We start from the raw sequence: 20354 nt of genomic DNA on the forward strand, positions 1-20354 counted from the left end.
CTTATATTCATGCAGTTATGATGTCAGTAACTGTGTAAACAGTAGTGAAGAAATAATCAAAAATTCATTGCAGCAAAATACTAATTTACTTGGCTTCCATTTTAGGAGATGCTAATCTAATTATGTACACATTATTACTATGTTGGCTATTATTATTGCATCAAATTAGTATCTGAGGCTTTCCTGGACAATGGTCATTCTCAGTGTCCTAGTATGTGATTTATTCTCTTTGTGTATCCTTGACAACATGCTATGCAGTTTTGTTTATAGTTTCCTCCCATATTTGTCTTCTTTCATTCTATTACGACAAGGTCTTCAGTGTGTGAGATGAGGGGCTTTTTTAACTGTGTTTTGGTTTTCTTCCCAGTGTGTTGAGAGATTGACCAAACCATGTATTTTATCCAGAGCATGCATCTTGTCAATTTGCAATTGCAGTGCTGCCCCCAGCTGGTAAATGTGGTGGACCTGTAATTAGATTAAATCTTTATTTAAATGCATGGCATAGTTTTACTAGATTAAAGTTAATGAATTATGAAATTTGTCATGGCTTAACCCCAGCTGGAACTACACAGCCAGTCACTCATTCACTACCTCCCAGTGGGATGGGAGGGAGAACTGGAAGAATAAAAGTGAGAAAATTCAGATGGTTCAGATAAAGACAGTTTAATAGGTACAGCAAAAGCTGTGCATATAAAGCAAAGCAAGAATTGGTTCACCACTTCCCATGGGCAGGCAGGTGTCCATCCAAGAAAGCAGGGCTCTGTCATGCATAACAGTGAATTGGGAAGACAAATGCCATCACTCTGTATATCCCCTGCTTCTTTCTTTCCCCAGTTTCATGTGCCAAGCATGATGCCATATGGTCTGGGATTTCCCTGTGATCAGCTGGGGTCCCCCTGTGTCCTCTCATAACATCTTGTGAACCCCCAGCCTCCTCACTGATGGAGTGGGGTGAGAGGCAGAAAAGGCCTTGACTCTGTAAGCTCTGCTCAGCAATAACTAGAACATCCCTGAATTACCAACATTTCCACCAGAAATCCAAAACACAGCCCCTACCAGCTACTGTGAAGAAAATAACTCTATCCAGTCAAACCCAGTACAAAATGAAAATGTTATTGCCATTTAAATTTTTATCCACACAGATGCATCAACTAAAGCTACAGTAATATTGTTAAACACAGTGAAATAGCTGGAAAAAGTATCAAAATTTTTATTAATACCTCAGATTACATGTTTGTATTTATTACTCATTTCCAATATTTGCTGTATTCAGTTTTTCTCAGCTGTAAGTAACCTTTTGAATTCATGGTTAGCATCTATGAGAAATGTTTGGATTTTTCAATCTAGGTTTATGTGCAGTGTGACTTTTTAAAAAAGATCTTGATGCACCTTATTTTGTTACCTGCTGGCAAGGCTACCATAATATTACTTGGATATATTACAAGAAATGGTGACTCATTTGTGAAGCATTTGTATTTTGAAGGGAGTTCACTCATTATTTTAAGCAGAAGAAGGTGGATCAAGCATGGTTAGTTTAAAAACTGTATCTGCAACACTGCAATATTTTAGTATTTAGGACTAATTCATTAGTGTGCTGTCTTGAAATACTCTGGTGAGAGAAAAGCTACCTCAATCACATAAACAGGGAATGATGATACTTCATGTTATGTGACTTACCCAGATTTCTGTAAAAGTTTAAATTTTGAGCAGTCACAGTGTTTCCTGAGTCCCTCTTGATATACTTGACTGCTTTCTAGAGCAGTTCTGCTCTCCAGGGATTTTTCTGAGTAGTTTGAGCTCATAATAGTGGTAAAGTAGTGAATTCACATATCTGAACACAGAACCTAACGCTTCTAACACGTGAAGACATTCAGTATTGGTTGTTGCTGGTGCACTGTAGGGTTTTGCAAATGAAAATGTATTTTCATATTTACTAATACTTGACTATTTTGTATATAATTAATTTGCAGGTTACAATGTTGTAGTAAATATTCCCAAAGGAGCAACAAACATTGATATTCGACAGCACAGCTACTCAGGGAAACCAGAAGATGACAACTACCTTGGTAAAAGCCTCCTGTGTACAACATTGATGGATAAGTTTTGTGCTTTTGACAGAAATCTGCTCTGGATATATATTATGAGAAGTCTGATAAAGATGTTGGAGAAAATATTTTTTTTTATGTTCATTGGCATGAGTCTCTCTGTAGATACTAGTTTTCAGATAACTAGTATCTAAATCAGTGAGAAGTTGCTAAGGTTTCTAGTTCTTAGATATTCATTCATCAGAGAATAAGAATTATAGCACCTTGCATCATTTTGTCAATACTTTACTTTGTTGTCACAGTGTTAATTGGAATACCACAAGTGAACTCAGGAATAATGCAGGTATTTGTTGTTTTTAATCTTGGAAGCATACACTTTATTTATGAACAAAGCAGTCTGACCATCAGCAAATTTTCCAGTTGTCTCATATTTCTCTTTATCTATTATGTCTGGGACTTAAAGAGTATAAAGGTCACCACATACTGATAGATTTGCAGGTGTTTATAGACAACAAAGAATTCATAAGCACATCCTATGAAAAATCCTGGTTGTTCTATTTCACAGTAGTTACATGGTATCTGAAGTGCCTGAAAAAAAATATTGAGGCATATTTACCTTCTGTCTCTTCCATTGTCATCCTAGCCAACAAGCTTCAGAATTCTCAAAATGTTTTCCTTGTCACCTGTTGCCCAGAAACAACCCTCTCCCCCTGACATTAGCTTCCATTTCAAATGTAGTAATGCCTGAATAGCATCCTGTTCTACAAATTTTATCTTATTTTAAAAATGTTTAACTTGTCATTAAAATATATTATTGCAAATAGGTCATTGTATTAAATTACTATCATAAATGCCTAATAATTTATTTGTATTTTCAAGTTTACTTTTAAAACCCACTTAACTAGAAGTAGCTGTAGCAAATACAAGAATATGAGCTGTAGAATAGGACAGAAAAACCAACAATTATTGTTTCCTTCTGCAGTAGCAGAACCTAGCCAGATTTAAAAGTCAAGACTGAAGTAAGCCCTTCAGCAGAACAAATATTAATTAATTACTATAATGCAGAGAAAATTCATGGCTTAGAAAATCCATGACCACTGCTCAAGTGAAAGCTACTGATGATTAGGATTGAATTCATTAATTTGAACTGTTTGATACAACTTTGCATTGACTAAAATAAAGCTATGTGTTGGTGAGGTTTTGTTGATAGAACCTTTAAACTAAATAGATGTCCAATATTTTATTTCACTTACAGCTTTATCAGATACCCACGGAAATTTTATCTTGAATGGAAATTTTGTTGTAAGCATGTCAAAAAGAGAAATCAATATAAAAGGAGCCATTTTCGAGTACAGTGGTTCAAACAATACAATAGAACGGATTAACAGCACTGATAGAGTTGAAGAAGAACTAACCTTACAGGTGCATATTTACTTTTTTCATAAGTTTGAACATTTCCTACATGATCACTGTGTTCAGAATTTTATGTTCAAATTCACTGAAAATCAGCTATCATTTTATCTCAATCAAGGTTTTGTGTGTAGGGAATTTATACAGCCCTGATGTGCGTTATTCATTCAATGTCCCAATAGAAGATGGAAATGATCTGTTTACATGGGATCCTTATGGACCCTGGCAAGACTGCAGCCGGATATGCCAAGGTACTGTGAAGAATTTTTTTCACCAAAACAAAGGATCTGATGAGATTTAGGAGGGGACACATCTTAAGTTCCCTCACTTTTCACCATTACTTGTAAGGAAGAAACTTGTTACCCTCAGTAAACTTTAAGTTCACAGAGCATTTAAGGAGAGAATAGCTTCTAATTTTTGTTTTTGTTATTTTTAGTACTTATGGAGTTCTATGTTCAAACCTGCATTTGGAGACATAGGAGCATTTTATTAAAAAACAGGTTGAGTCAAATCTAATACATGCTTATAAAGTGTCTATTAATATTCATTAGGCTTCTGTTATACCATTTCCAGGTGATCACTGATTTGTCTGGTGTCTTTCATACTTATTTGTCTTTTTTTTGATTATCTGCTACATGGCATGAAGCTGTTTAAAGATATGTTCAACTATTTTAAACTGTTACTCTCTAGGCCATTCCAGTATAAAAATAAAGCCACAGCATTTATGAATTGTGTATATATAAAAGTGTATGGACACAGATTTTTGACAAATAGTCCTATTACTGGGGGCTAGAAAAGCTTGAAAATATGTGAGGGTTAGTTTCTTCTGGTTTTGAGTCAGGCTGTATACATGCTCATGTACTAGAGAAGCAGAGCAGCTGTCAACTCCATATCTTCTAGGTACCCTGTGATCAAATTTTCTGCTTCTTTAAGGGAAAGGATCACAATGCCTAAGTTAACATGGTGGTTTAGGAAATATGTTAATTAGCAGGGCATGCATGATGAGTTTGGAATAGTTGGCCTGCTGAGTAAATGGACTATTGCACTTTTATAGCTCTCTGGAAGTTAATATCCTATGATACCACTGTAGGACAGCTGGGAGGTGGAAAAGGTGACTGGGGAAGGTTGTTCTCCACCTGGAATGTAATGAGCTGCACAAAGGAGCATGTTAGTGCAGAATCTGCTGTATACAGCAATTTGTGTTAGTGGGGCATCTCAGTTCCTAAATGATGAATGGAATCCATAAGGCAGTCTTGTTTTAGCCCTTTATTTACTTGTTTTGATGCTTTTTCAAGGTATTCGAAGAAGAAGAATGACATGTATACGTAAAAGTGATCGTGTGGTAGTGTCTGATCAAAGATGTGAACTTATACCCACTACACCAAGTGTCTTTGAGGAGTGTAACACAGAGTGTGAGTTAAGGTAAAAAAGATTCCTAACTGATGGAGGTATTGTGGTCTTATGTGGTTTTATTGATTGACATTGAAACAAGGCAATTCAGATTGATTTATCCTCTGTCCCCCATCCCACTCTACCTTCCTCATCCTTCCCATCTCTCCTTGTTTTCCTCAAATCAGTTGGTGTAATGGCTTTATACATGATATTTACACCTTCAACTCCATGTAGAACTGGGGTACTTCACTAAATTTTACTGGTAAAATACAAAATCTCATGCTGGAATTGTGAATCTATTCTATATATTCTGGCACAAAATCTTATACTGCTGCATTAAATACATTTTCCACCAGAATTGTACCCACAACTGGAACTAATTTGAAACAGACTTGTGTTTTTGCACTCCAAGATAGCCCACACTGAAATATTCAGAGGATGAAGAGTTAGAATTATAGTTTACATTTTTCAAAGTCACCTAGGAGATTAAGACAAAAGATCCTTTAAATTAAAAGAGTTATTTTAAGCCTATGAGTCAAATTCTTTTATATTGCTTTGAAAATCCAGTCATGAGATAGAGTTTACAGTTTTATTTGTTCCCTAAAATGGATAACTATATTTGCATTATAATTTGCATTATAAAAAATTTGTGGTACATTCTCTGAATGCTTTAATTGCCATGGTCATGTTTTTCAGAACATAGTTAGCTTTCCACAACAGTTTGTAATTTTAGGTGGCACAGTGTTGGCAAAAGTGACTGTACGTCAAAGTGTGGCCCAGGACATCGGTCTGTTGAGATCCACTGTATGAAGTACTCTACTGCAAGAGGATTCAGTGCTCCAGTGGATGATAAGTACTGTGCTGATCAGCAGAAACCACCAGCCAGAGAGCCTTGCCATGGTGACTGTATGTTAAGAAGTTGGCACTACACAGAATGGTCAGAGGTACAGATTTAAAACTTTATAATTGCACCATTATAGTTCTGGTGACCATCCATACCAAATTTTTATTCCTCTGTATATTTTTTAGTTTAATGACTAAAGGAAACAATGTTTGACAAATACAGATATGTAGAATCAGCTAATATCAAGCTTTATACTTCAGCAACTTCCTTATATTTTTGTAAGAATTGATAGCTTGTTTGCAGCTTGGCTTTGGATGTCAGCAGAAGAGATCTGGTAATTAAAAGTGTATATTTTATTTACAGTCTTAATAATTTAGTTCTGTGCAATTTTGGTTTTGTTCTTCCATAGAGTTTTGTCTTGGAACTGTTATACAAAGTACTGAATTTATTTCAAATGAACATATTAGCATTCTGTGGATTAAATGGAGGACACTTGTGTCTGGCACAATCATTAACGTCTTTTACCTTTAAGACTGGTAATGTATTTTTGCCTGGTTTTATTGTATTCTGTTTTCTGTTTCTGTATACACCACAGTGTTCCAGGAGCTGTGCAAGAGGTGTCAGAACCAGAGAAGCTTTTTGTATGAACAACTTGGGTCGCCATCTTCCTGACAGAGAATGCCAGGAGCTTCCAAGAATTGTGACACAGAGTTGTAATGAATTCGTATGTCCAAGCTGGTCAGTTACTGACTGGAGTGAGGTAATGAAACTGCATAAAACTTAAAGTACATTTGGTCCTGGTCATTGATACTAAAATAAGCTGCATTAAGTGTTTAGGGGTTTTATTTTATTTTGAGCCACATGGTTATGAATGTTCTGAAGTCCTATGATTTGTCTGATATACATCACACATCTACAAATGGCATGAACTTACAGAACTTCTGTAAAACACTCCTAGAATTCCTTTTTCTATTTAATTTTGTTACACTAAAATGAGGTAGTGAAGATAAGTAAAGCAAATGTATTGCTTTAATACAAATATTTATTAATTTAATACAAATACAAAAAAAAGTAATTTAATTAATTACCATAATTACAATAATTTGCATACCTTTCTTTTTTATGAAGCAATGATAACTATATAGCAAACTTTTTAATAGCATTATATTAATTTTATTACAGTTTAGGTGGATATAATAAAATTGTGGACAGTTTAAACATTTTTCCAGTGAAAACTGTGATATATGTGCTATTATTGAGTTGGAAATAAATTATCTGCATTGCACATATTTTTCATCATTTGTAGCTTCAGAATCTTAATAGTAATTTCTTTGTATTAGCAAAGAAATTGAGTAGAACTTAAAAGGAAATTAAAAGTTAATTTAAAAATAGGGTTCTTTGGACTACTTATGTTCACGGAATATTTTTGTTATTTATATGATTTTTAAAATTCAACAAGTTACTAAAAGAAATTGAAGCCATTAATACAGATTCATGTCTCTGCAAACTGATGTTTATAATGATTTCACAGTGTCCTGTGACATGTGGCAAAGGAATGAAGCATCGTCAAATCTGGTGCCAACTTAATGATGAGCAACTGAGAGATGATTTCTGTAACCCAAATGACAGACCAGAGTCAGTAACACCGTGTGAACTTCATGAATGTGCATCTTGGCAAGTAGGGCCTTGGGGATCAGTGAGTACATAAGGATTCCTGGCTTCTTGTTTTATAGTTCAGGCTATGAGCAATCACAAAACAGTACTTGTACATTTTAGTTGAATCTTAAGCAGTTGTTTTAGTTGCATTGATTCACATGTGTGCAGGGTCCTATTGGCTATCTAACTTGTAATTTAGGAACATTTATACATAAGTTAAATGCCTAAAATAGTAATTGATTCTGAGCCTTAGTATCAAAGATGGTTTTGCACATCAGTGTATTACATCACCAGAATGAATAAAAATGAGGGTAGCAAACTATTCAGATGAACAACACTGGTAAAAGACCAAATATTTATAGGTAAGTGGGCATATTCAAGTGGTTGCTTCAATTAATATAGATTGGTCTTCAATCTACAATATACTTAATCAATCATAGAAATGTATATGCTGGTAATAGGGGAAAAAACTTAGTATTTTATTGTTACATTTTGTTTTTACTTTCAGTGATAAAAGATCTGCTATCTCTTTATCTGAAAGTGCTGTTGAAAGATACCTTCCTATGTGGCACTCATTTAATGTAAATCAGAGTGGATTTAAAGTGCTAAAAAAGAAAAAAGTGAATTTGTGAAGAAAGCTTTTGTCAGTAAATGAATGAGAATTATTTAAAAAAACTAAGGTACTCAACTTCATGTGGCTTTTATAAGATCAAGTTACTCAAACCAACAGAAGATTATTCAGTGTTTCTTGGATGTTAATGGGAAATCATAACCAAATAGCAGCTGATCTTTATCTTTTTACACACAACCTGTTACTAAAATACAGATTAAATATACCTTTGGAAATTAAGTATATTTTTACTTTAGACATTCCTTTTACTTTTTACCTTAGAGACAACCACACTGTTATCTAACATAATGTAATCTTACGATCACTTTTGGTGATGACTTTCCATTTCTACAAGCTAAATGTAAAAGTTAAATAAAAAATTAATTCAGTCCCATGATAGAATTCTTATGAATAAAAAATAGTTTTCTGAAATAGCTTGTAAAAATAATTTACCAATCTCTGTCACTGGAGCAGAACTTTTCATTGCAGTTTTTACTGCACCACCTGGTAATAGCCATTCACAACTAGGTTTTCACAAGTACTTGTGCTTGAATGACATTTATAGTGATAGGATTTGTCTCATATTTTCAGCCATCAGATGTTTTAGGTGGCTTCTTTGAGTGCATTCTGATCAAACTCTATAGTGAAGAGAAAGACATTTATTTAACAGCTGCAGTTCATGATTCATGTGAAGCTACTCCTTACTCCTCCCTTTCCTCTCCTCTTCTCTCTCTTCACAAGTTTTTATTGCTGAGCATGACATTATAGAGCTTGGATTGTCCCTTTGATCAGGTCAGGTCAGCTGTTCTGGCAGTGTTCCTGCCCAGCCTCCTACTCATTGCAGGGGATAGAAAAGGGGAAAGAGAAAGCCTTTGTCCTGTACAAGTGCTGTTCATTGGTCTGCTATGGACACTGGTTGTTAAAGCTGTCACAGTAGTCATTCCTATTCATTCTGGAAAGAGTTTTAAAGTAGAAAATGTAATTAAAAATTAAATTTGATTATTAATAGCCCTATTACAAATGTATCAAACCTCTGCCTTCAACAGTGTGCTGTAACATGTGGACGTGGATACCAGGTGCGCGCAGTCAAATGTGTTACTGGGACATACCGGGCTATTCTGAATGATGACAGGGAGTGCAATGCTGCCACTCGTCCTAGAGACACTCAAGTAAGTTAAAAAATACCTCTCTACTTCTCTTTCAAAAGTGTAGGAATACAACTGTTTTCTACTTCCACTTTCTATGTGGGAACTTCGAGGAAATAATTTCTAAAATGAGAAAAAAATACTGGAACTCTATGCTTTTCTTCACAAACATCAAATTTTGTCTAGGGAATTAAGAAGGGAAATTTTAAGACTGGATGTTTGAAAGTTGGTATGTGATTGAAAGATTAGAGTATATGACTTCAAGGAATCCAAAGGCCTGTGATTATTTGGCAGTGAGGGAAGCTCCAACATGTAGAATATTGTAAGGACACTGCTTGCCATCCTGCTTATAAATAGTCTCCAGCTGGCTTCTTTATTAGGCTTCTAAATATAAAAGCCAGTTAATTGGTGTAGTTTATTTCTGCTTAGATGTGAAAACACTGGGTTTGAGTATCCTTTGCATTTTTACTTGTGGTACCTTTGGCTACTGACTGAAACTGGGTAAATTCATATACTCAGTAGCTGAAGGTATAAAGCACAGGATAGCACAGCCACTGTCTTTGCTTGGTCCTTCTGTGCTGCCTGTGGCTCTGAAGCAGGACACTGTAATGTCTATGCTCCTTCTCTCCAACAAGTTGGCCAAAACTGTTCTTTTATCAAAGTGCCAATAGAATTAGTTATTGCCAATGCAGTTTTAAGATCAAATAATTTTTCTGTGACACTCTATTTAAAACAAAGCAAAGCAATTCAATGAAAAGTCTTTGAATAATTCCAGAAAAAATGTAAAAGATGGTATTTACATGTTATTTAATGCTAGCCATTTGTTTTACATTTGTCTCTTTTGAAATTTATATTTCAAAAGCTTTTTGTTTTTTCTCAACCCCACAGGAATGTGAATTGCCCTCTTGTCCAGAAAATACAAAATTATGGACTACTTCACTTCCTCTAGTTCATGTGGGGAAAATGACCCAATGGAGATATGGATCATGGACCCCAGTATGTAATGTTGCACTCACACCTGGCAGAGCAGTCCTCCACTCGTTCACCCATTTTTCCATGAAGCTTTCATTAATATATTTTTCAGCCTGAAAACTACTTGGGATAGATAAAAAAGGATTTCTAATATTTTATTAAGAAAATAAACTGTTTCTTAAGGAGCAGATAGACACTTCCAGCAAACTGTATGCTTCAAATTCAACCATGAAAAATAGTAGGAAAAACCCCAAAATTCTAGGAACTGGGATTCTGAGTACTTTCGTATGGTAGGAAGTGTTGTATTGAATGTAATTTATCAGTTTCTGAATATGGAGAACATCTTTGATTTTAAAATATTATTTAAATCTTTTATGTGAATAGTAATACTAAATTGTTGGAGTCTTTTTTGTAAAATAAACATTAGTAAAACAGTTCCTACATAAATTTTCTTCAATGCAGGGTTTTTATTTTCATAATAAAAGATAGTAAAATCAGTTTTACTTGATAGCAATGTGAAAATTTAAAATTATCTATACAATGTGGATGTGTCTGCTAATCCCTTGAGATATTTAACCAAGCATATTATGCAGTTATATTTTTGCACAGCTATTTTAACTAAATAGCAGTAAGGGGTGCATAAACTGAGGCTACTCAGTTCTTCATTATATCCACCTTTAACTTCTCAGCTATAAAAGCATCAGAAGGGGCTCAGTAGAATCTAATACAAACCATAGTGAGAAATGTATTGTTAATATCAATTTTTATTTTAACAGTTGATATAAATACTGCATCCCTGTGTAACAACTGAAGTGTCCTGGAAGTAACTGATGTTTCTGTTGTTACTTGCAACTGTGTAATTATGCCATGTTATAGTTTAAATGCTGGCTTCTTATATATACTGAAATGATTCACGAGAATTAAGGCCATGCAATTCAGTTCCAAGCCAACAGAAACTATATTAGTATTTTAGATGCTTGGATGATCTTGTTTTAGTCTCCTAAAGTGTGATGACCTTGAATTGTTCACTGGCAGTGCTCTGCATCCTGTGGGAAGGGCGATCGTGCTCGCTATGTGAGTTGTAGAGATGCTCATGGAGAGATTGCAGATGAATCTTTGTGTGCTCATTTACCACGACCAGCTGAAATTTCAAGCTGCTTCAGCCCATGTGGAGAGTGGAAAGTTGGAAATTGGTCCCCTGTAAGTATTAATTGTAAGAATTTTTTAATGTGTGTGTTTAGATTATTGGCCAAGTCTCTGTTTAAAAATTGAGAATTTGGGGTGGTTTTGGGTTTTTTTTGCAATTGTGATTGAAATTGTATGCCTTGAAAAAGAAAAGTATATGTTTGTTCTTGTGAAAGTAAATATAAATATATTTGTTTATTAATTATCAGTGTTCTGTGACAAGCACTGTGTTAATCTTTTGGTCAGTGCACAGTAACGTGTGACAGTGGAATAGTAACAAGACAAGTCATCTGTGTCAACTACCATCAGCAAATTAACGAGAATTACTGTGATCCTGAAGGCCGACCTCCTAAGGAGCAAGAATGTAACATGCCACCATGTCCACCAGTTCATCATCATATTCCAAAAATACATGACCATCCAGGCCGTTTTCCAGAAACAGGTTACCTCCCAATACACCCTCCACAAGACAACTTAAACCAGTGGAACCGTCCGTCTGTGGGAGGATATCAATGGAGAACTGGACCTTGGGGAGCAGTAAGAAATTTTTCTAGAGTATATTAACTTGTTCTGTAATGTGTGTGTTAGCACTTCTAGAAATGTTATTGCAGTACAGATCTGGTCAAAAGAGAAGCAGCTTCATTTTAAAAAGTATTTTTATTCTTGTTCTTACTGTTATTCAGAATATATTAAATTCTAGGTGTAATTTTTATGTGATTTCAAATACTTCCACATAGTAGTCATTTTTATTTAAAAATTTCAGTTTTGAAAGTTAAAGTTTAAAACCTAGCTGTTTTAACCAATATATTTTACATTTCTTTGATCATGTAATGGCAAAATGTATGTTTACCTGTTTTGGTAGTGCTCTAGTACTTGTGCAGGTGGATTTCACCGCCGAGTTGTAGTGTGTCAAGATGAGGAAGGAAGAAGTGCCAGTAACTGTGATGAGGCAACAAAACCTTCAGAATCAAGACACTGTGATTCTGGACCCTGCCCACAGTGGAACTTTGGGAACTGGGGAGAAGTAAGAGCTTTTCACTTACAAAAGGGAGCATTGTTTACCGTGTAAGCTTAGAATTAGAAACATAATTATGTGGCTGTGAGTGGAACTGAACACCTTGTTTTTCCTTATTTAATAGAATTTAAAATGTAAAAAGAATGAGTTTCAGCCGGTTTATCTAAACTTTATTCTTGGATCAAGTCCAGAACTGTAGTGGAAATATGAGTAGTGTAAAAATACATCCAAAAGAAGTAAGTATTGTGTGAAGCTAAGGATATACAACATCAACAAATCATATAGTTGTTGTACAACACGTATGTTGAGACATAGAAAATTATATTCCATTGCAAAAAGCTGGATTGTATGCGGAAAAACCCCAGTGCAATAGCTCATCGAAGAAAAAAAAGAAGCCATAGAGAAACTTTATTCCATGTAATTTCATAGGTACTAACAACAGTAACTGCAAGTAGTAGTAGCTACTGGGTTGTAGTTACAAATTGGAAGTATGGAGATAGGATCATGCATCTAAAAGTTGTGCCTGGGTTAGAAAATTTTGATGACACATGTTATTGGACAAAGAATAGTTTCACTGTGCTGTGTGATGTCATATTTCGACCACACAGTCCTGCTCAAACACTGCAGAAAGAGCTAAAGCTGGTTATTTTTGCATTTATTCTAATCTAACCTCTTGTGATTCTTGCCCACTTTTATTACTTTAGAAAATCAGTTACTGGAATTCAAAAAAAGAAGAAAAATTTGTTGAGTGACTTTTTTATTTTACCTTTTTTGCCCTTGTTTTGGGCAGTTTTAGCTAAATGTCAGTCTAAATATCATATTTTTTTCTGTCCATAGCCATAGACTTGGGATACACTTCACGTAGATGATGCAGTTTTTTCTAATTTTGAATAATTGAGAATGCAATAAAAAGGTCTCAGCTATTACAGATTGGTTTTAAGAGCTCATTAGGAATGAGAATTGGTATCAAAGAATTACAGGCAAACTGTAAAAAAAATAAGTATAAAAAAATCCTATAGGTATTTTATACTTAGTCTGTATAAATTGGACTGTGTAGAAGTGTGCCCAGTATCTGAGTTTTCTGCCACTGTCTGGCAGGGAACACTACTTTTAAGACAAATTTCCATCTTTTCCTCTTACTAGAGAGAGAAATACTTGCACGTTTATTCTAATAATTAATTCTCCTTGATGGAGTGTCTGTAAAACTGAGACTTTCTGCAGAAAATCACTTGATAAACCATAGAAATGTAGTTTGGTAAAGGTTTTGATGAGAGGATTACATGAGATTAGACTTTAAGTCCTTATTTTTTAATAGAGTGTCCAGGGAATATGGAAATAGACATAATAGATATTATGATACACTGATTATTGCTGCATCTTCTGGTTTGATGGTATGTGGTTAATAAAATTATTGCATATAAAATTTTGTGTTTCAGTGTACTCAGACTTGTGGAGATGGAATAAAGACAAGACTGGTGATTTGTCAGCTTCCCACTGGCCAAATGTTGGGTGATCAAAACTGTGAAATTCTAGACAAGCCACCTAACATGGCACAGTGTAATGTGCATTCTTGCCCTGGTGATGTTTCTTGGCATCGGGGACCGTGGAAATCGGTACGATAGCATTCAATAATATTTTTTGCTTTCTTGTTCCTTCTGTCACTCTATTTCCCCTTGTCTTTTAAAAGATTTTATGTCATTATTTTATTTGATAACAGGGAAATAATAATGCATGTGGAATATAGCCATGTAGTTTTATAAAGAAATTCTTCCTGCAATCATAGAATTAAATGAGAAGCAGTCATTTCCTTCAGTGGGAATAGTACCATGCTCTGTAAAATATCATAGGGAATATTTAGAAAATTACCAGAAATCATTATAACTGATAACATCTAATGGGTGTTCCATTTGGAAGGGTTACAGTTTGATATGTGTTTAAATTTAAAAGTTTTTGCTGTAAATTACACTGTAGTATTATCTACGTATTTATATTTGCAAAAACACCTTAAACTTTTTAATGCATAACGTTTTTCCTATAGTATACTTAAGTATAAAATAACTCACATCCATGTATATTATACTCTGTCATCAAACATTTTACTCCTTACTACTTGTACATTTGTGTATAAAACTTTATATTAGTGGTTTTAAAACAGGGACTAATTAAAGTTATCTATGTATAATTATGTATGTAACTATAATATGCTATTGTCTACATGTCACTGTCTATTAATGTGTAAAAATGCCTACTGTAATCACTATTACTCTTTAAAATTGCCACTAGCAGATTATTAACATACTGAAGTAATCATAGCAAACTCTGCAATATAGAGCACATTATAATTCCCAAGCTGTGAATTTGACAACAATATTGATTATTGTGCTAAATTCTAAGGGGAATAATGACAATCAAAGGAGGTTGGATCTAGTTCTGGTTCCATCAAAATCAGCAGAAAATCTGTCATTGACATCCCTGGGAGATGGTCTGGGACAGCACTTACTCTGTTTTTTTTATTAATAAAATGATGTAATCTGTCTCTTTGAATTAATATGGCAGCATTAAAAAAAAAAAAAAAAGTCTGATTTCAACTATAACAATTACTAATGTTTAAATAAGCTATTCTAATTTATTGCAAAGAGACTGTAAAAAGTAAGTTTGATTTAATGGTTTGCCACAGTTATCTTCTTCTTCCACTATGCAAAGCAGAGTTTAGGGTTTGTGTTTAGCACACACCAGAGTATCTTATTTAGCCATTTTCCAAATAATTAACAATGAATCACTAATTAATATTCATCAGGTACTGAGAGGACAAGTAGGGTTCAGCACATAATTGCTTTTGAACTCAATGTTTGTTTTCCTTGTAGATCAAGAATTATTCACAACCTGTTTGTTCCCTGAGTAATTCAATTTGCCCTACATTAATAGATTACCTGAATATATATAAAGATTTTGTATTGTAAATGTATGGCTTAGTTTTTTAAAGATTTTCATGTTGGTTTATTTCTCAAGTGACATAAGAAGCCATTTTAATCCATCAAAAACTAAGTTTAGAATGGATTCTATTTGTTAGAGAGAAGACTCATATATATGATTGCAAGCTCTGTGGTTAAGCCATAAAAGATTTAATTTCATCAAACTATCTTATGCTGCAGAAATAAACATAGCAGATTCAGGAAGTAAAAGCAGGGTCACATATTGAATATACTGTCACATTTTAATAATTTAGCTAGTTTGAATACTGCCAACACAGAGACTTAGTTGTTCCTTGTTGCTGTTTAAGCAGAGCAAAATTTATTGATTAAGGATGGCTGTTAGGAAGGAGCAATAAAAGCTTTAGTCACAGGAATGCTGTTGTAGCCTAGTACAAACAGCTTTGTTTAGCCATGGCTGACTAGTGATCTGTTGGTTTGGCAATAGATTATGACCCTGCTTATTTTACACATTTCTGGCATAAAATATGCTCTTACAGAGGGAAGATTACTGTTAATGACTAGATGCTCTCTGGCTGCTGAAGTCCTCATGCCTGTCACATCTGCACTTACCCCCTTTTCTATAAGATTGCAAGAACCAGACAAATAACTATTTATGTTTTTCATAGAAGAATTTCTGTGCCAAGTGAGCTTTTGTGTTTACTACTGGGATTCCAGTGTCAAAACCTAAGCAAAAACTGTGATGCAAGAGTAGTTGATCTAGGAAGTCTTTTCCAACCTCCATGATTCTGTGATTCTAACTTCTGCTAGCTATTGCTATATAGGTAGAGGAATTTTAGCAGTATGCCTTCTAAGTGCATTTGTTTTAATATTATAGTTATTGATTAATTTTACACAACATATTTAAAACAAAACATATCTTGTAAATGTACAAAAGGTCCCTTGCAAGGAAGGTTCAGTTTATGATTTGAAGCCAGAATTTTGGTAGGTGCTTTCTGCAGTTTAGCAGTTGTTGGCTATTGCCCTTTATAGTGTCTGTAGGGCACTACTGGAGCTGACTCTCACAGAGCTTAAAAGCTTGTATTCTCTGTTCCTGGTTTCTGCAGTTGTCAAAATGGATGTGAGGTAAATCTCAAATTCCAAAGTTCTGTACCTTTAATTTTTATATATTTTCTAAAGATTTTAGGAAGCTTGATCAGGAATTACACTGGAGGGATAGAATAAGCTCTTCATCTTATCTTCAGGCTTTGCATAGTGAGGAAAGTTTGTTCACATTTTTCAACAACAAGAATTTTGATAAACTTAGGAATTTCATTTCATTTTTGGCCCCCTGTACTTTTTCAGTGCCTGAAAAAACCCTTGAAGATCCAGGCACCAAATGGCAAGGTTTCTGCTTAGGCAGTTTGTGGTAGCAGCTGATGTTACCTTGGAAGCTTTGTATTTCATTTGGGTAATCAATTCTTGTATGAATATTGGTAATTGCCCAATTTTATTGTGAAAATTTTAACCAGATAAGTCTCAGCTTGAAATATGTTTGGTTCTTATCCCTTCTTGTTTCTTTAGAAAGAATAAACAGCTCCTTACAAAAGATAATTATATTTTGTTTGTCTGAAATCTTTGTAAAATAAGGATTTTAATTATTTTTATTTTCCTCAGTCTTAGGATTTGTATGTAATTACTGGTGATTTCAGAGAAAATAGTCATAAAAAAATGGATTATTTTCAAAGTTACCCTGAAGTCTCAGAAATGTGTTATTGCCATTTTTTACTGGCCCTCAGACACATAATGTAATACTCTTTAAAGCGGCTGTCTTTCTAGTGCTTCAGTTTTTTACTTACTTGCTTCAGAATAATTTAGATGTAATTCTGTTTTTGCAGTAGTGGAAGAAATCTACTATTAGTTTTAATGTATATAAATCTATTTTTTAAAAATAGTCCCAGTTCCCTTCCAGTGTTGTTACTGCCAGGCATCCCATTGAGTTCTCCAGGAGCAGAAGCAGGCCAAACTAGCATAAGTAAAATATTTATTTGTATTAATTTTAATGCAAAAATTCTTGCTATGTGTATGATAAGTGCCTTCATTCACGTTTTCTAATGTGTAAAAAGTATTTATATCTTTAAAAATAATCTTTTATATTAAAAGGGAATTCAGAATCAGTGAACTTGGTTTTCAAAACCACCTTCAGTTTTTTACCTCTACTTCTGCTGCTGCCTAATGTTGAACTTCAAAATACCTCATTGATGCATGAAATCTTGATGTTAGCATCTGCTATTCATTTTTTAAAACTTTGGAAGTGGGAGGGGGGCCTTATCAGAGAAAACGGATAACAGATGTCACTGCCCAAATAATGTCATAAAACAGACTTGGGATAGTGAATTTTATTTAAGGTCATTCTGATTAAAATGAAAGAAAATACTTGTTTACAAAATACAAAAAGAAAATATTTGAGTAATGTTCATCGAGAGGAAATTTCTTCGGTTTGGTGCTATGTTGCCTGTATAGCTTAAATAATAAGTTATAATGTATGTGTAATAATTTAATTTAATGACTGTCACTTGTGTCTGTGAAATACAGTTGCATTTTAACCCTTCTTTTTCATGCATGTTGTGTGGCTTTGTGTTTATTGTGCTCTTTATTAAGGAATGTTAATGTTTATAGCCCTTAAAAAATAAAGGGTGGGACAGGTACTAACCACTTTTGCTGAAAGTGAGGGTTTTCTTTAACCTGTGAGTTGAAATTAACTTCATATGATACCTTTGTGACATTGTTTTCTTGGGGAAAGCTCTTATATTTGAACACAAAAAAAAAATACTGTTACTGATAAAGCAGCAGTTGATGCTATTGAGCAGCTGGACTGAATGGATAGTTGGCATATAGACTTTGATGGTAAAGCTAAAAGATCCTACCTCCTAAATCTTTTGCTGGAGCAGTAATTTTGTGGCTCAGTCCTCTCCCACTTAGTGACAAAACACAGAGAAGAATGAGTATCATAAAATAATGCTCAACTCCTAACCTCAAAGACATGTTTTTTTACATTCCTAAAACACTTTTGGCAGGAAGAGGTTTGCAGAACTTTCAGACCTTCCATTTAGAAAGAGGACAAGAAAGAGTGGGACATAGTCAAAAAAAAAAAAATATCAATACATAGTAATAATAATAAAATCACACACACACAAAAAAAACAAACACAAACACAAAACCCCAACAACCAGAATATGATGAAAGGGGAAAAGATGCAGGTGATGTGTAATACCATGCCTAAATACATAAAGCCATTTAATGAGAATGAAAGAAATGTGAAGCTGCTGGTGTATATATTAGAACTTCCAGAAAACCTGAAGGGTTCTAGGTGGTCAGATCCTTGTGAAAATCATTCTGAACTTGCTGTATGTATGGTGGTAGCTTTGAAAAGTCAGAACTCATGAATGTTGGTTCATAGTGATTTTGGAACTCAGATTTAAAAGTTATTAAATATATATTAAAGTATTAGCATTTTCAAACATTTGTGAGGGTCAATACATAAATATTTTTATTACCTGAAATGGGTTAGGAAATGAACAATATGTTCTGTAGCTCTGCATTGCTGGAGTTCTTAGTCCTTTCTTTGAAAACCAGCAATTGTGGGAGACTGGTGACTCCACTAAGACATGCTGCTCTATTATCAGTGTATGTTCTAGCATGCTTCTACCTACAGCCCTTTCACTTCAGCGACAGCAGGATTAAACACATTTCCTGTTGAATCAGTCCTTCAGAAGCTTACATGCCTGCTCATATTAATGCACAGGAAATGTAATGTTGGAAATATTGTTAGTAAATTGAATATATACAGAAAAGTGGTGTAGGTTGAAAGGATTTCAGCTGGTGAAGGTAGGTAAAATGTTGCATTTCTCATCGAAAATATACTCATAGTTTCATGCTAAAATAATATTTAATATAAACTGGGGGGATGTTAATTCTTTAAGTTATATTTAGTTAAGTGCCAAAGAAAAAGTTGTATTTTCTATGCTTCTGAGAAATTTAAAAAAATTCTGATAATACTATATCGTGCCAGCATTTATTGCTTTGTATTTCCAGTTTTTTAAAGATCAAATACAAAATCTTAGATTTTAATAAAATTTAAAAAAAAATCTGTGATATGAAGTAATATTTTTCATAGAGCAGAAAGACACACAGAGTTCATGTATTTGTAATTCCTTTAATTTCTGAGCTACTGTTTTGCTGTTGCTGACATGACTAAAAATGATAAATCAGAGCTTGCACTTGCTGGGATCCAGCATTTCTTTTGCTCATATTTAGATTTTTGCAAAGTCACCTGAAACTAATTCATCTACTGTTGTAAAACTGTCTTATGTCTACTTACTTTTGTAACTGGTTAACTGAAAAGACCCTTAAGATAATAAAATGAAGTTTTAATTAGTTAAAATATTACAAGAAAAGGCTTTTTAACTGTGCAACCCCTTTGTGGAAATGTAGCTTCCATAACAGAGATCCCCCAGGGATAACAGAACAAAAATGTGCTCCAACTTTCACTGTGAAAGCCTGTGAACAAAATATCCCTCCCAAGGGGCCAAAGTTACTTTTCAGTGAGAGTGCACTTTATGTCATCCCTGTGCATTTATTTGGTTTTCCCCAGCTTCACAGGAGGCTGGAGGATAACCTGCCTGTGATACAGTTTGTTAACCTGTGTCCAGTTTTTGAAAGCAATAAATGGATTAATTTTGGGTTGCTGTTTGGTTTTCATGGAGGTTTTTGAACACAGCTGCTGGATAGGCACAGATATACCTCTGTTGTCCACTGTTTGAAAAATGTCTCCAGAAATTTATTTGAATCCATTTATTTGAAACAGAGAGAACCCCCTGAATTTCTTTTTCTCATGGTGGATTTCCTTAAGATCTCCTGTCTCCATTTCTTGATGCTTGCACTTCACTCACTGTCTCCAGTGCTGCTGCTTTCATGTAATTTCTTAAAAGTGTTACTAGTGCTACATGGCTGGGGTACAGAAAGATGAATCTTGCTGAAGTCTGGCCAAGTCAGCAATTTGAGTATTGAGTATCTGCAATACTGTAATAGTGGAAGTGCCCATATGAACCTCTTGCAGAAGGTATCAAAGGCACAGAGCAGGACTGCAATTTTGTAAATTTGACACAAAT

At 34.3% G+C, this 20354-nt stretch overlaps 1 protein-coding gene across 5 annotated transcripts in view; it reads left to right on the forward strand.

The window, feature by feature from the left end:
* The window catches only part of ADAMTS20 (ADAM metallopeptidase with thrombospondin type 1 motif 20), an 84443-nt gene that overhangs the window by 42775 nt on the left and 21314 nt on the right, over nt 1–20354 (forward strand). For all 5 annotated transcript variants that reach the window (XR_015285617.1, XR_015285618.1, XR_015285619.1 and 2 more), the window contains exons 16-28: nt 1971–2066; nt 3301–3467; nt 3577–3706; nt 4751–4877; nt 5581–5791; nt 6287–6451; nt 7223–7387; nt 9004–9126; nt 9991–10098; nt 11110–11274; nt 11506–11796; nt 12122–12283; nt 13711–13887. Coding sequence is in view for 2 of the 5 variants with exons in the window: in XM_086884662.1 (XP_086740788.1) it covers nt 1971–2066; nt 3301–3467; nt 3577–3706; nt 4751–4877; nt 5581–5791; nt 6287–6451; nt 7223–7387; nt 9004–9126; nt 9991–10098; nt 11110–11274; nt 11506–11796; nt 12122–12283; nt 13711–13887 (2087 nt within the window). In the remaining 3 variants the exon portion in view is untranslated. The remainder of the gene's footprint in view (nt 1–1970; nt 2067–3300; nt 3468–3576; nt 3707–4750; nt 4878–5580; nt 5792–6286; nt 6452–7222; nt 7388–9003; nt 9127–9990; nt 10099–11109; nt 11275–11505; nt 11797–12121; nt 12284–13710; nt 13888–20354) is intronic.

Source organism: Cyanistes caeruleus, chromosome 4, assembly GCF_971803275.1.
Source record: "Cyanistes caeruleus chromosome 4, bCyaCae1.hap1.1, whole genome shotgun sequence".
NCBI classification, from domain to species: Eukaryota; Metazoa; Chordata; class Aves; order Passeriformes; family Paridae; genus Cyanistes; species Cyanistes caeruleus.